A 14,749-nucleotide genomic window follows, 5' to 3' on the forward strand; every position below is an offset into this window, starting at 1 on the left:
TCCAAGATTGTCTGGGTGTCCGCTCAACAGCACGCTTGAGAAGGCAAAGGCATGACTTGGTGATGCTGGTAGGTGCACTTTAGTCTTAGAGAGGCCTTGGAGGGTGACTCCATTAGTGTTTGGTAGCTCTTCTTTCAGCCTTTTTGTCTGAATACTCATGCTAATGTTTTAAAAGCATTGTTTGTGGTTTTAATGTTCTTTGTAGGTAGTTTGTATGCATCCTTGCATTTATTTCAGTTTCTTTTGGCATATATTTGATTGGGGCGGGTTGAGCTTCTGATTAACTATGTAGTGTATTGTTGCAGCATAATCTTCACAATATAATTGAAAAGGCGCAAGTAGATGAGGTCCTTCCTGTTCTTGTTGCAGCCAAGGTACATGGAGCAGTTTCACTAGTGTCCTTGTCTAAGCACTTAGTTGCCATCTCAAACATAGGCACTGTTGACTTGGAGAAACAACTTCCCTTGGCGCTAGCTGATGAGGTTCTTGTTCTTCGATGTAAGATGGGTCTGTTGCAACCTGAGACTTTAAACCCTACTCTTGAAAGGGAATGCCAGAGAATCAGGAAAGCTTTGGATTCAGATGATGTGGAGCTAGTGCAGCTTCTACTGAAAGAAGGGCGGGTGACCTTGGATGGAGCCCATGGTCTGCACTATGCTGTTTCATATTGTGATCCTCACACAGTAAAGGATGTCTTGGAACTGGGGCTGGCAGATGTAAATCTTAGGAACAATCGTGGCTTTACTGTACTACACGTTGCATCCATGCGCCGCGATCCTTCCATTTTGGTCGTGCTTCTTTCTAAGGGGGCCAATCCCTTTGAGACTACTCCGGATGGGCGGACGGCACTTCAGCTATGCTCAAGGTTGATGAGAAGGTCCAATAATGAGAGCAATGCTGATTCTGCAGAAGATCTACAGAAGGAATGCCTTTCTGTGGAGATCCTTTATCAGGCTGGAATGAATAATCTATTTGAGGATGCAACCTTCCCTCCTGCAGTTGATGAAAAAGAGCTATTTATGAGATTACTGTATCTTGAAAATAGAGGCAAGTATCCATTTCTGTTTGCAATAGCCCTCTTAATGCTCTATGTGTTTGTTCAAGTTTTCAACTCCATGTTGTTGCATATTATGGTCAAGTATGGGGTTATTTGGAGCATCTGCTATGTAGGCTGCTAGTGAGTGAATGGATCTGAGAGGATGTCACATCCTCTTGCATGTCTGGCATGAATTCTTTATCATGCCATGCCATCTCCTTATGTGTAGCATCATCAGGTCATGTCAAATACAGGGTGCTGAGCATCATAAGAAAGTTCTAAATGCTTGTCTACCAAATGAAATTGATTAAGCCCAAAACAAATGAGCTGCTAATAGGTACATAGACGTGATACACATCCTCTTGTATACTTTGCATGAAGTGTGATGCTTGCTTGATATTACCATGCCAACTCATTATGTGTAGCATCATCATGTCTTTTGAAATGTGATCTAAATTTAAGTTTGGGCTTATGTTTGCAAATGTAACATGCTAGCTGCTTGATGTGTGATTAACATTAAGCATGGCATATTAACACTGTCAAATCCCCACGGATCCCCTCGTGATTGATCTCGGTTCGAAACTCGAATCCTGCAAACAAACGAACAACAAGCAAGCAAGGGGGTGCATGCCTGACTCACCTCCCAACCTGACAGCCGTGGGCAAGCCCACAGTCTTGGCTGTCCCCACCGAGCCACGAGCTGAGCTAACTAGGTTGACGTACCGACCAATCTCCTCCTCGCAACGTCCCATACCGCCACGAAGCTGCCCTCGCGGGCCTCGAGATTGCTGCCGGCCTCGGCTGCATAAAGCAGGTGCACGTCTGCACTAGATCCAGGCTCCAAGACCATAGAGCTCTCATAAACTCGCGAGACTCTCTATCATACAATAACTAACCTTGGCCACCCTTTTATAGGCTCTTGGCCGGTCATCGGGCGTCCACACTTGGGTGCCTGCCCGTCCATACTTGGGTGCCCGCCCGTTAGTATTTCCCTAACTCAGCTCGTCAATCAGTCTGCCTAGTTCCAAGCTTCCCCAAGCCTCGAAACTAGTCTTGCATGCGTATAGCACATGGTAGATATCCACTGTGCACATGACATACTCCCCTTTCTCTAAGAGCTCACTCCTGAGCTCACTAAAAAGCCAGGGTAATCTCTCTGAAGAGAAGTCAATGTCTCCCATGTAGCGTCCTCCTTAACACGATCCTTCACGTCCTCCTTAACACGATCCTTCCACTTGATCTTGTATTCCGTGATAAGCGTATGACGCAATCTTCGTTCACGAAAGCCAAGAATCTTTTCAGGTTCGTGCGGAACAAATGTCATGTCCTGGACATCTATAATTTCTTGAGGAGTAACTAACTGATCTGCTCCACCCAGTACTTCCTTAAGTCTACTGACATGAAATACAGGATGAACTTTCACATGAGAAGGCAAATCTAATTCATATGCAACTGAACCAATCCGTCATGTAACACGAAATGGTCCACAGTATCTAGGGGATAATTTCGGAGATCTACCTGTCCGTAAAGTCTTGGAATCTTTCGGAACTCGCAAATACACCATCGTTCCTTCAGAGAACTCCCTGCGTGAACGATGTCTATTAGAATAAAACCTGTCTCGGTCTTGAGCACTTCTAATAGATTCCTTTGCAACTTGTAACATTTCTTGCATATCTTGCAAAAAATTACGTGCTGCATCATGCTGAAGTCCTGAGAATCCTACTGTAACAGGTGATCTAGGTTGAAAACCATACATAAGCATGAAAGGACTAAACCGTGTACTCGTATGCTTAGTACTGTTATATGCAAATTCTAACATAGGAAGATAATCCTCTCATGAACTCTGTCTTTTGGATACATATGCTCGAAGCATATCCTCCAAAATCTGATTCACTCTATCAGTCTGGCCATCAGATTGAGGATGATTAGAGGAACTCAAATTCAAAGTTGTTTCCAACTTCTCAAAAACAAGTTTCCAAAAGTCACTCGTAAACTTAGAGTCCCTATCACTGACTATGTCCTGCCCGTACAGTCTAAACAATTGCTCGATAAATTGCCGAGCTAATTGCGTAGCTGTAATAGTCTTCCGGGTCGGTAAAAATCTAGCCATTTTTGTCAAGCGATCTACCACAACCCAAATAGAATCGTGGCCTTGATGTGTTCTTGGCAATCCGGTAATAAAATCCATGGAAATACTTTCCCATTTATTACCTGGGATTTGCAAAGGATGCAACAACCCAGCCTGTCTAAAGCGTTTAGCTTTATTTGTCTGACAAATTTGACACTTGAGAACATAATCTTCTACATACCCTTTCATCTTCGACCAATAAAAAGTGTGTTTCACTAATGATAGTGTCCTATGTACCCCAGGGTGTCCAGCAGAAGGGGCGTCGTGACACTCCCTCAGAATCTTGGACCTGATGTCCGGGATCCGTGGTACACAAATTTTGTCATTACGGAATAGCAAACCATTCCGAATCATCCACTGACCGCCTGCAGCCTGAATAGTAGACTGCTCAGTCACCGAGTCTTGGTTAATCAATGAGCTCCCGTCCTAGATCTTCTGCCAAAATGGACCAAAATAACTATCAGTCCTGCAAAGCCCTCTCAATGACTGAAATAAGTCAGTAGAAATCTCGGTGAACGACAAAGTATTCACCTCTCTAATCCGACTAAGCGCATCTGCAATACTATTCATGGACCCTTTCTGATAACGGATCTCAAAATCAAAATCTTGCATTAACTCTGTCCAACGAGCTTTCCTTCCTTTCAAATACAACAAAACCGAGAAAAGAACGAAGTTGTTTCACTGTTCGCGGTATAGGCCAGTCCAAAACCTTCTGAACTCGGTCATAGTCAATGCTCAATCCATCTCTAGTAATCTTGTGTCCCAAGTAAATGATGTCGGTCATAAAGAACTCACATTTACTCAACTTAGCATATAGTCGATTCTGTCTTAAAATAGATAAGACAATCGTGAGGTGTCTGACATGATCCTCAAGAGTACGACTATAAATCAAAATATCGTCCAGGAACACCACCACAAATTTTCCCAAATGTTCACGAAAAAGATCGTTCATCATTTGCTGGAAAGTGGCTGGAGCATCGGTTAACCCAAAAGGTAATACGAGAAACTCGTAATGGCCATACCTAGTCCGAAAGGTGGTTCTTTCGACATGCCTTTCATGAATACGTATCTGGTGATAGCCAGTACGTAAATCTATCTTCGTGAAATATTTCGCTCCTGCTAACCGGTCAATCAGGTCATCTGATCTAGGGAGAGGATAACGGTTCTTAATAGTCAGCTTGTTCAATCTTTTGTAATCTATACACATTTTCCAAGTATTGTCCTTCTTTCTCCTAAGCAACACAAGTGCACCCCAAGGTGATTTACTTGGACGGATCTGGCCCATCCTCAAATAATCTTCGAGTTGTTTAGCCAACTCATCTTCCTCAGCTTGGCTCATCCTATAAGGTGGAATACTCACAGGATGAGCACCAGGGATCAAGTCAATACGATGATCTACTGCCTGTTCAGGTGGTAAACCCGATGGCAGTTCCTTAGGAAATACGTCTTGAAACGAATCAAGTATCTTCTGTAATTCTTTGCTTTCAAACACACTTAATTCATTCACATCCATGGAAGGGATGAGAAAAGAAGAAAGTGGAATCAATACACAGTGGAAAGCGGTATACAAAGAAGAATTCATTATATTTCCAAAATCAATTGTATTTACAAGAGGTCCCTGAGAGAGATGGATACAATCACCTAAAATACTATACTTGGTGTCCCTATGCTGAAAAGAAAAAATATGACTAGACCAATCTATCTGGACTTCAAGAGTCTTAAACCACTCAATCCCTAATAACAAGTCTACATTTTCCAGATGCATGACATAGCATTCGAGAGTGTCTTTGTAGTCCTGAATCTGGATTGGAAGCATCTCCACCTTGCGATCCCAAACTTGTCTTCCTGCAGGTAGACGTACCTCATAGGTATGGTCGCTGAGTGTCGTATCAAGACTCAATTTCTGCACAAGTTTGTAGTTAACAAAATTATGCGAACTGCCAGGGTCTAAAAGAACGTGAACCTTATGGCCATTCACTTCTCCATAAACGCGGAGAAGATCATGCATGCCAAATACCTTAGAATTGAACAGACAATCAGAACAAGTACTAGGGCGAGAAAGTACAGAAATTGACGTACCTGTCAAAGACAACTGGTTAGCTGTCTTTGGCTTGGGTCCTGCGTTTGACTTGGTACCCTTTTGCTTTGGGCACTCGTTACGCATGTGTCCTTTTTCTTCGCAGATAAAACAACGTCCTTCCTTCTTGAGCTTTAAAGCCCTAAGGAGTCGTTTCTTCTTCGCTGGTGTCGAACTTGAATTCTTCGAAGGTTGGTCCGAAGACTTGCCTTCATTCGTGTTAGCCATAGGTGCGGAGAACTTTCTTTTATGCTTGTTCCCCTGCTCGGTAACGGGTTTCGACTTGGAAGAGACCATCGTATCGTCATAGATACGAGCTGAATGAATGGCCTCGTTCAAAGTTTTACATTTGTTATTTTTAACCTGTAATCGGTACGAGTCTGGTAAACCAGCTACGAAAAACCCCAAAAGAGTAGTGGGATCCACCTTTGTAGCTTTCATCTGCAAGTCACGAAACTTCTGGAGGTAGACCTCATAAGTGAGGTGCTGCGAGGTCATGAACCGGACAACAACATCGTAATCATCCTCTTTCTTGAGGAATTCTTTCTTGAAGATATCTTCAAATTGTGTCCAAGTCGTTGGCTTAGGGTTCAGTTCCTTCCACCAAAGCAAAGCTTTGCCGGACAGGAAACCTGCTGCTAATTGGATCTTCTTTCCATCATCATATGGATGAAACTGAAAGTGAACTTGCCTCTTGTGTAGCCACGTGTCCACGATCTCCTTGGTGCGCTGCTTTTGCTCGCCCCCGAACGGTTCCGGAGTAATGTTGGTGCCTAAAGCTGAAGCCAAGGTATCCATTCCCGAGAAAGTAGAGAGGGTAGTGGTCAATAGAGCAATGGAGTTCTGCAAAGCCTGCATCTGGGCTGCGATTTGTGCCTGACGTTCCGTCAAAGAAGCTTCGAGAGCTACTTTGAACTCTTGGAAATCTGATTTTGACACAAAATCGTCAAAAAGATCGGCATCGGTACCTTCCGTAGCCGGCAAGCCTTCGCGTTCCACGAGGGGCTCCAACTCTGATTCTTGGGTTGACATCGTGAAGAGGGTACGTGGAGAGAAAATTCGATCTTTGCACAACAAAAGTGCACAGGAACTTGATAGCTTGAGAGCTTTAAAACTTGAGAACTTGAGAGATGTGTGGCAAGAAGCCCACTTGAGGGGGTTTATAAAGGTTTCCCAAAAGCCAAAAAATCCCCAAAAGCTAAGCTTAGCTTTTGCTTTAGCTTTTGTGTTTTTTTTTTCTTGAATATATATATATATGAATATATATATTCTATTGTCTTTAAAAAAAATAAACATCTTGAAACCTTTGAAACCTTGGAGGGTTCTTTTAAAATTTAAAATTTGAAACTCCAAAAAAAAAAAAAAAAAAAAACGAAAGCACTAAAAACGAATGCTTTCCTTGTGTTTTTTTTTTTCGCTTCCCTCCTAGGTTCACCCGTCGGTGAGCTGCCGGCGCATGCTTTTCCTCTCGGTGCTGACGTCGAGTGCTGTACTGCCGGCGCCTGTCTGCTGACGACTGCCGGCACTTGCTTGCGCACAGGCGGCCTGCAGTGGCCTGCGCCACTGTCTCATAGGCCTGGCCATAAAGCGCCTAGCGTTGGCGCTGCCAGGGCTGGCTGCGCAGGCCTGGCCTGGGCGCTGCTTGGCTGGAGCGCCTGCGTAGGCCTGGGCGCCTACACGGCCTAAGCCGCTTGCCTACCCAGCCTTGGGCGCTTGCGTAAACGTGGCTGGTTGCAAGCCTGGCCGCCCGTCACACTTGCCCAACGCAAAGGTGCTCATAACCAGCAGTTCTTCACGACCATGCGGCTAGCTCACTTCCTCTTGCTCTCTCTCTCGTCCAACAAAAAGCAACGAAAAGCATCATGCTTTTTTTTTTCTGTTTCTCTCCCTGCAGGTCATGCGACTGCACCCACAACTCTCTCTCTTCTTTGCAAACCAATCAATCCTACCAAAACTACCATCTTCCATCAACAACATGGGTTTCTTTGATGAAGGAAAACACATACTATTTCTGAAATCTGCAGTATGCACAGAAAAAACAGCAAGTTTTTAACACATACCGTTCTTCGACCTCTTCTTCTCTACCTACCGACTTGCTCGTTCACGAGGTATGCTCTGATACCATTGTCAAATCCCCACGGATCCCCTCGTGATCAATCTCGGTTCGAAACTCGAATCCTGCAAACAAACGAACAACAAGCAAGCAAGGGGGTGCATGCCTGACTCACCTCCCAACCATGACAGCCGTGGGCAAGCCCACAGTCTTGGCTGTCCCCACCGAGCCACGAGCTGAGCTAACTAGGTTGACGTACCGACCAATCTCCTCCTCGCGACGCCCCATACCGCCACGAAGCTGCCCTTGCGGGCCTTGAGACTGCTGTCGGCCTCGGCTGCATAAAGCAGGTGCACGTCTGCACTAGATCCAGGCTCCAAGACCATAGAGCTCTCACAAACTCGCGAGACTCTCTATCATACAATAACTAACCTTGGCCACCCTTTTATAGGCTCTTGGCCGGTCATCGGACGTCCACACTTGGCCGCCCGCCCGTCCATACTTGGGTGCCCGCCCGTTAGTATTTCCCTAACTCAGCTCGTCAATCAGCATGCCTAGTTCCAAGCTTCCCCGAGCCTCGAAACTAGTCTTGCATGTGTATAGCACACGGTAGATACCCACTGTGCACATGACAAACACCAATCAAACTACTTGAGGAAACAAAATAGACAAGAGATGTAAACCCTAATCTCCTGTACATTCCAGAACATGATTATGTACAATGATGATCTTGGATATTGGCATGAAATCCAGTTCATGCATGCCTATCTACTGTGCATACAAAAGGTTCCTGGTTGTCCTCCACTTGTGCATGCCCTAACGCACGTGAGGGTGGCCTATCCACCATGTGCCTTGGTGCCTTGCTTTTGGTCATGCAGACTCTGGCTAATGGATGCCTTCAAATGACCCGTGACCTGATGTAGGAATCTGATAGTAGGTCGTAGGCTGATTGGCGATCAGATTTCAGCCTCATAATTATCATCTAAAATGCCATTAAACATGTTCACACTGTACCCAACTTATGTCCCATCCACTGGTGCACGTCTTGGGCACCTCCGGTGGATTCTCCAAACAACCCAAATGAGACTATATCCTGGCTTGTCCTTAGGTGGCTGCAAGTAAGGTCCATGTCCACATGCCAGGCCATTAATGCATGCATGCAACAACACTTTCTCATAAGCCCAAATCCACTTTTGATGAACCTCCAACTGACCTCTTAAGTATTTATCAAAACCTTTGTCAAGATGTTTGCTACCAGCTTTTCCGTTTGTGTCTTCTGCATCACTTTTCTTTTGACAAAATGCACCTAACAGCATGCAGCCTGATACAGCTTGTGGCACTTTGTCTAGAACTCTAGTGCTATTTGTGCAATTGTCAAAAATCTATTCATTAAGTTTCACAGTTGCATTCCGTACTTGTACAGATTTGTATTATCCGTACAATATGTAATGTACCATAGATTTCATACGGGTACATAAAATTTTAGAGGGAGTAGTTTTTTTTTTCAATGGTTTGGGTAAAAAATGAAAAGAAAGTCCCTTATGTTCTAACAATTCTTATGCTACTTCAATTGTCAATTCCCTCCCCAATTTTCCCATTTTCTCTTGAATCTTTCAAATTTTTTCTCATTTTCCCTAATTTTTCATAAACGTTTCTAGTTCCCCTATGTCAAATTCCCACGGATCTTCTCGAAGAACGCTCTTGAAACACGACTCGAAACTTGCAAAACAAAGCCAAATAACGTGAAGGAGGTGTAGGCCTGACTCACCACCCAACCTTGACAGCCGTGGGCAAAACCCACAAGTCTTGGCTGTCCCACCGAGCCACGAGCTGAGCTAACTAGCAAGACGTACTGACCAATCTCTACCCCGTGACGTCCCATACCGCCACGGAGCTACCCTCGTGGGCCTCGAGACTGCTGCCGGCCTTGGCTGCATGAAGCAGGTGCACGTCTGCACTAGATCCAAGCTCCTGACCATAGAGCTCTCACAAAGACATAGCATTGACACCAAATTTAAGCATTGACATTCAACGGTTTGGGTAAAAAATGAAAAGAAAGTCCCTTATGTTCTAACAATTCTTATGCTACTTCAATTGTCAATTCCCTCCCCAATTTTCCCATTTTCTCCTGAATCTTTCAATTTTTTTCTCATTTTCCCTAATTTTTCATAAACGTTTCTAGTTCCTCTATGTCAAATCCCCACGGATCTTCTCGAAGAACGCTCTTGAAACACGACTCGAAACCTGCAAAACAAAGCCAAATAACGTGAAGGAGGTGCAGGCCTGACTCACCACCCAACCTTGATAGCCGTGGGCAAAACCCACAAGTCTTGGTTGTCCCACCGAGCCACAAGCTGAGCTAACTAGCAAGACGTACTGACCAATCTCTACCCCGTGACGTCCCATACCGCCACGGAGCTACCCTCGTGGGCCTCGAGACTGCTGCCGGCCTCGGTTGCATGAAGCAGGTGCACGTCTGCACTAGATCCAAGCTCCTGACCATAGAGATTTCACAAAGACACAGCATTGACACCAAATTTAAGCATAAAAGGACTAAAATCTGTACTCGTATGCAACTTTTAAAGACGATTATGCCATCTAGTCCTAGTACATCAGTAAATGGGTTGCATACCTACAGTTAAAAAGCCTTCCAAGCAACTAACACGCCATTATCTTTGAACTCCCGGAACAAGGACATTAGATAGATCCTTCACTTAGCTTGATGGTGTTTGAAGTGGAACAGTGGCTTTGCCTCCGATAGAATATTGAGAATCATCACTTGTGAGACCTAATGCCTTCTTTTGGACAAATTGAACTGATTTGTTTTTTCCCTGGAAATAGATCCTTCTATTCATAGTCATAGGGGACGGAGAGGACGGACCCTTGGAACGAGGGGACACCGTCCCGGGAACATTGTGGGACGGGGACGGACGGACGTCCCCAGCTGGGTGTCCCTCACAAGGGATGGCATTCCGGGGACGGATCCAGGAGGGGACGGTTGTGGGGGACGTCTGCAGGTTACTGTTTGGGCAATGGTCACATTTTTGACCTTTTTTTTTGCCGTTTGGGAGGGGCTTTTCATGGGCCTTTAGCCTTGGCCCATAGGCCTTGAACCTTTGAGGCTTTGGGCCTTGGCCTCTCTCTTGCCTCTCTCCCTATAAGAAGACACACACACACACACTCCCTCTCACACTTCAAGCTTTATCTTCACAAACACACACTCTCTCTCCCTCAAGCGGCAAGCCTCAAGAGCCAAGGTCTCAAGTTTCAAGCTCTCACACAAGCAAGCTGTAGCCTCTCAAGACACTCTCTCTCCCTCACACACACTCTCTCAAGCTTCACACACACACACACACACACCCACCCACCCACCCTCACACTCAACTTCTCAAAGAGGTCTGAGGTGTGGTGAATAGTCCAAGATTCCTCAGCCAAATCTGTTGCCCTTTGGGGAAGCCCAAAGGCAATGTCATTGCGACTCCTGCATGCACCTCGTGCAGTGTGTTAGACCACTGTCAATCTCGTGCATCTGCATCTGCCGGCCTAGCCTTGCCGAGTAGTGGAAAAGGGGGGTGGCTGGGCTCTCTAGGCTAAAGGGATCTGTCCACTCCCACTTGCCAGGGTCCCACTGAATCCGCATCAAAGGCTGGCCCTCCCAAAAGCCAGAGTCTCTAGGACCTATCTCGGGCTACTTGCGCCATGGGGGTTTAGGGATGTGCCAGCGGTGCTCATGGAAGTTGATGATCCGGACACTCTGAAGTCGGCCCTGCTAAAGTCCTCTAATGGGAAAAGGGTCAGACTCCCATGGTATCGACTAAGAAAATGAGAGTTGGTCCCCCATTTGAGCCTAGTACTGCCAGGACGTTGTGGCGTGTGAAAGCTCCGAGCCACTAGGGAGGGGAGGAGTCCTGAAGGGGGGTATGGCTGAGTTGGTGGCGAGGACTATCTACTCTCTGCTTCGAATCTCTGCGAGGCGTCTATCCCGAGCCTCTTGAGGAAGTTGCTTGAAGCTAGACCACTCACCAACAGATTGGGCTGGGTGAGAGTTGAGGGGGCCCTAGGCTATTTGAGAATACGCACCTAGAGGTTGACCATTGGTCGTCTTGAAGAGGCGGTTCCAAATCAACGGTGGCTAAACTGGCGGAGCCTCTCCTCGTCCAAGGATGGGGGGAGCTGCAAGAGGGTTGGCTTGAGGTGACCCCAAGCTCCCATCAAATTGGCTGCAAATCTGTCCTCAAAGTGGTGCTCAGGCCTCAAGATCGGGCCTATGTGAAGATCCATCAAACACTGGGAGTCCAGAGGCCGCGAAGTGAGGGGCTCCGAGTTGAGATTTGATCAATTAGAAAGGCCTTCCAGGGCTCACCACCAGATAGAAGGCCTCTGACGATTAACTTGTCGAGTAGGGCTTTGCTCTGCACAGCTAGGCCTATAATGCCCAATCCTCCACATGTCCGAGGTTGAGTAATCACTCTCTAGGCCACCTTGGCCCGAGCCAGCTGGGCATCGGACCCAGCCCACAGAAAGTTCTGGATCAGCCTCTATATCTGACCTAGACAAGCTATGGACAACGCCCATCAAGAAGTGATGTACCACATGGTGGCCAGTGTTGGAATATATCATCTCCAAAGGGTCTACATCACCTTTTCATGCTTGTACTAGTCATTTTATGAGACCTTGCATTTGCATATTTAGCAGATATTATTTTGGCATTTTTAACCATTTTTAAGGCACTTTATAGCATTTTTATGCTACATATTAGCAGGCCAACCAGCTCTCTAAAGGGATATATAAGGGTGCTCACCCTTCCCCTCACTTTTCATCTCATTCTTGCATATCTGTTGGAGGTCATTGGCTGTAGCAACAGTCTCTTATGCTTGTAAGCACCTACAGGCTTCCTCATGCTCATTTTCAGCAATAATCAACTGTTTCCAGCCTTCTACAGTTTGTGCTTTGGGCCTACAACCTGTGATGCTCTTTCTTTCATGGTATCAGAGCCAAACGATGATCTACAAGTAGGAAAGTGCTGCGTTTTCTCTCTAGGAGTAGAGGTTTCTAGCAGTTTCTGCGGTTTGTGCATTTTGGCTGCGTTTTTTGCATCTGTAGCTTGAGACTGTTGCGTTTTGCTGTTGGAGACTGAAGCTCTCTTCTAGGTGCTGAGGACAGGGTTCCTGAGAGATTTGCTTTTTCTTTTTCTCTTTTCCCACCCTCCCTCTCTTCTTTCTCTCCTCTTGTTGTGCACAGCTTTAGAGTAGGCTATTTGCTGTTTTTTTTTACAGCCCTCTTGCTTTAGAGGAGGTTTATTGTCAGAGGACAGGGCTCTCGGAGATTCCTTTGCTGCCGTTTCTTCTCCACACCCTTACGCACTACAGCGGTGGTGCTTAGCAAGTTGTCAGTGGACTACCTAAGTCAGAGGAGGATTATTTGTCAGCAAACATGGCTTCCAGAGATTTCTCTACAGTTGTTCCTTCTCCAAATTCTACCCCAGGGCCTTCAAGGCCTGAATCCTACCTTCTCTCCTCTACCGAAGCACTTTGGATTCATCAGATTCTAGATTCTGGAGCATTTGTGTTGTGCCGACACTTCCCGAGTTACCATCTTCTCGGATTCTCAGAGTGCTATTGCTCTAGCTTAGAATCTTGTGATACGGGGATGATCCAAGCATATTGAAGTGCATTATCATTTTGTACGTAATTGGATCGAGTTGGGACTTCTTTGGTTGGCCTACTGTTCTACCAAGGACATGGTGGTTGATCTCTTCGCCAAACCACTTCCGAGAGCTACTTCGGAGGTGTTTCTTCAGCGTGCTGGTATTGGACCGCCCCTCTGCGCTGAAGAGTAGGTGTTGGAATGTCACGTGCACACCAGTCAGGTGTACAGTGACATGGCATCATATTAGCATCACAGATATCATCAGGTATTTTACCAGCATTTATTCAGGCATTTTTATGCATTTATGGGGCAGCCGACTACCATTTATGGTATTTTATTAGCATGTTATGGGAGATATGAACTGGCCGACTGCATTAGTGCTGGCCGACCAGCCCTCTCTCACCCATATAAATACAGGCGCCTCTCCACAGCAAGATCATCCATTCAGTCATCAGGGGATCATCAGAGTGAAGCGCATCCTCCATCTGGATCAGCAGCGTTTCAGCATATCTCCATCAGCATTCAGTTAACGCATCTCCATCAGCATAGTCAGTTAACGCATCATCATCAGCCTCATATTCAGCAAACGCAGCAGCATACAGTCCAGAATCAGCCATTCAGGTCTGCGTTTTCATCATTCATCAGCATTCAGCCTCTGTTCCCAAAGCTCCCTTCAGCGTTTCCCTCCAGGAGACAAGGGAAAGAGTGGACAGCAGTTCAGCCCGCATTTACAGCATATAGGCAGCATATTCAGCTTTCCAGATCCATTTGGATCATCATTGTAACATCTTTCATTCATCTAATATAGCTGCATTGCATTGACACATATCTATTTGTCTCTTAAACATCATTAAGTGCAGTTAAGTGTAGACTAAGGTTGTGATTACTACGGTCTTCATCCACCACATGTCACATGGAATATATCATCTCCAGAGGGTCTACACCACCTTTTCATGCTTGTATTGATCATTTTATGAGACCCTGCATTGGCATATTTAGCAAGATATTATTTAGGTATTTTTACCATTTTAAAGGCATTTTATAGTATTTTTATGCTACATATTAGTTGTCAACCTGCTACAGCTGGCCAACCAGCTCTCTGGAGGGATATATAAGGGTGCTCACCCTTCCCCACTTTTCATCTCATTCTTGCATATCTGCTAGAGGTCATTGGCTGCAGCAACAGTCTCTTATGCTTGTAAGCACCTACGGGCTTCCCTCGTGCTCATTTTCAGCAATAATCAACTGTTTCCAGCCTTCTACAGTTTGTGCTTTGGGCCTACAACATGTGATGATCTTTCTCTCAGCCAGGAGCACATGGTTGGCCACAATCACGTGGCCGGCGAGGGAGAGGTGGGCGGTGCTCCATACAAAAGCTTCTTCCAAATGCTTAGAAGAAGGGGGGCTAGCTGCTGCTTGTTGGCTGAGATGTCAATCCCTACTTGGCACCCGAGGTATTTGATCAGGGTGCCTCTGGGGATTCGCTGAAATGACTCAACTGGGTGCCAAGCCGGGGTGCGTGAAGATCCTACCGAGAAACTACACGACTAGTGCCAGATAATTTGAGCTCTGGAGGCTAAGTAGAATGTCTCGATGGTGAGGGAAAAACTCTCCTCTCCCGAGAGGTATGCGGCTATGATGTCTGCAAACTCTGAGTCAAGAGGCTCCTCCTGGGATCTAATGGAGGGGAAGAGACCCTGTAGTCCTGTCTCCTGCGGGGAGAGAAAGCTACCCATCGCCTCCGCCACGAAGAGGAAGAGAAAGGGGGTGAGGGGGCATCCTTGTCTGACTGATCTCTAGATCGGA

General features: G+C 46.0%; 1 protein-coding gene across 1 annotated transcript in view; it reads left to right on the top strand.

The window, feature by feature from the left end:
- LOC147606701 (BTB/POZ domain and ankyrin repeat-containing protein NPR1-like) overlaps positions 1 to 14,749 on the top strand; it is a 43,472-nt gene that overhangs the window by 8,842 nt on the left and 19,881 nt on the right. The window contains exon 2 of the mRNA XM_086791674.1: positions 306 to 1,047. Within this exon, the coding sequence (XP_086647800.1) occupies positions 306 to 1,047 (742 nt within the window). The remainder of the gene's footprint in view (positions 1 to 305; positions 1,048 to 14,749) is intronic.

Source organism: Cibotium barometz, chromosome 57, assembly GCF_041138505.1.
Source record: "Cibotium barometz isolate CiBa-2024 chromosome 57, ASM4113850v1, whole genome shotgun sequence".
Taxonomy (NCBI): Eukaryota; Viridiplantae; Streptophyta; class Polypodiopsida; order Cyatheales; family Cibotiaceae; genus Cibotium; species Cibotium barometz.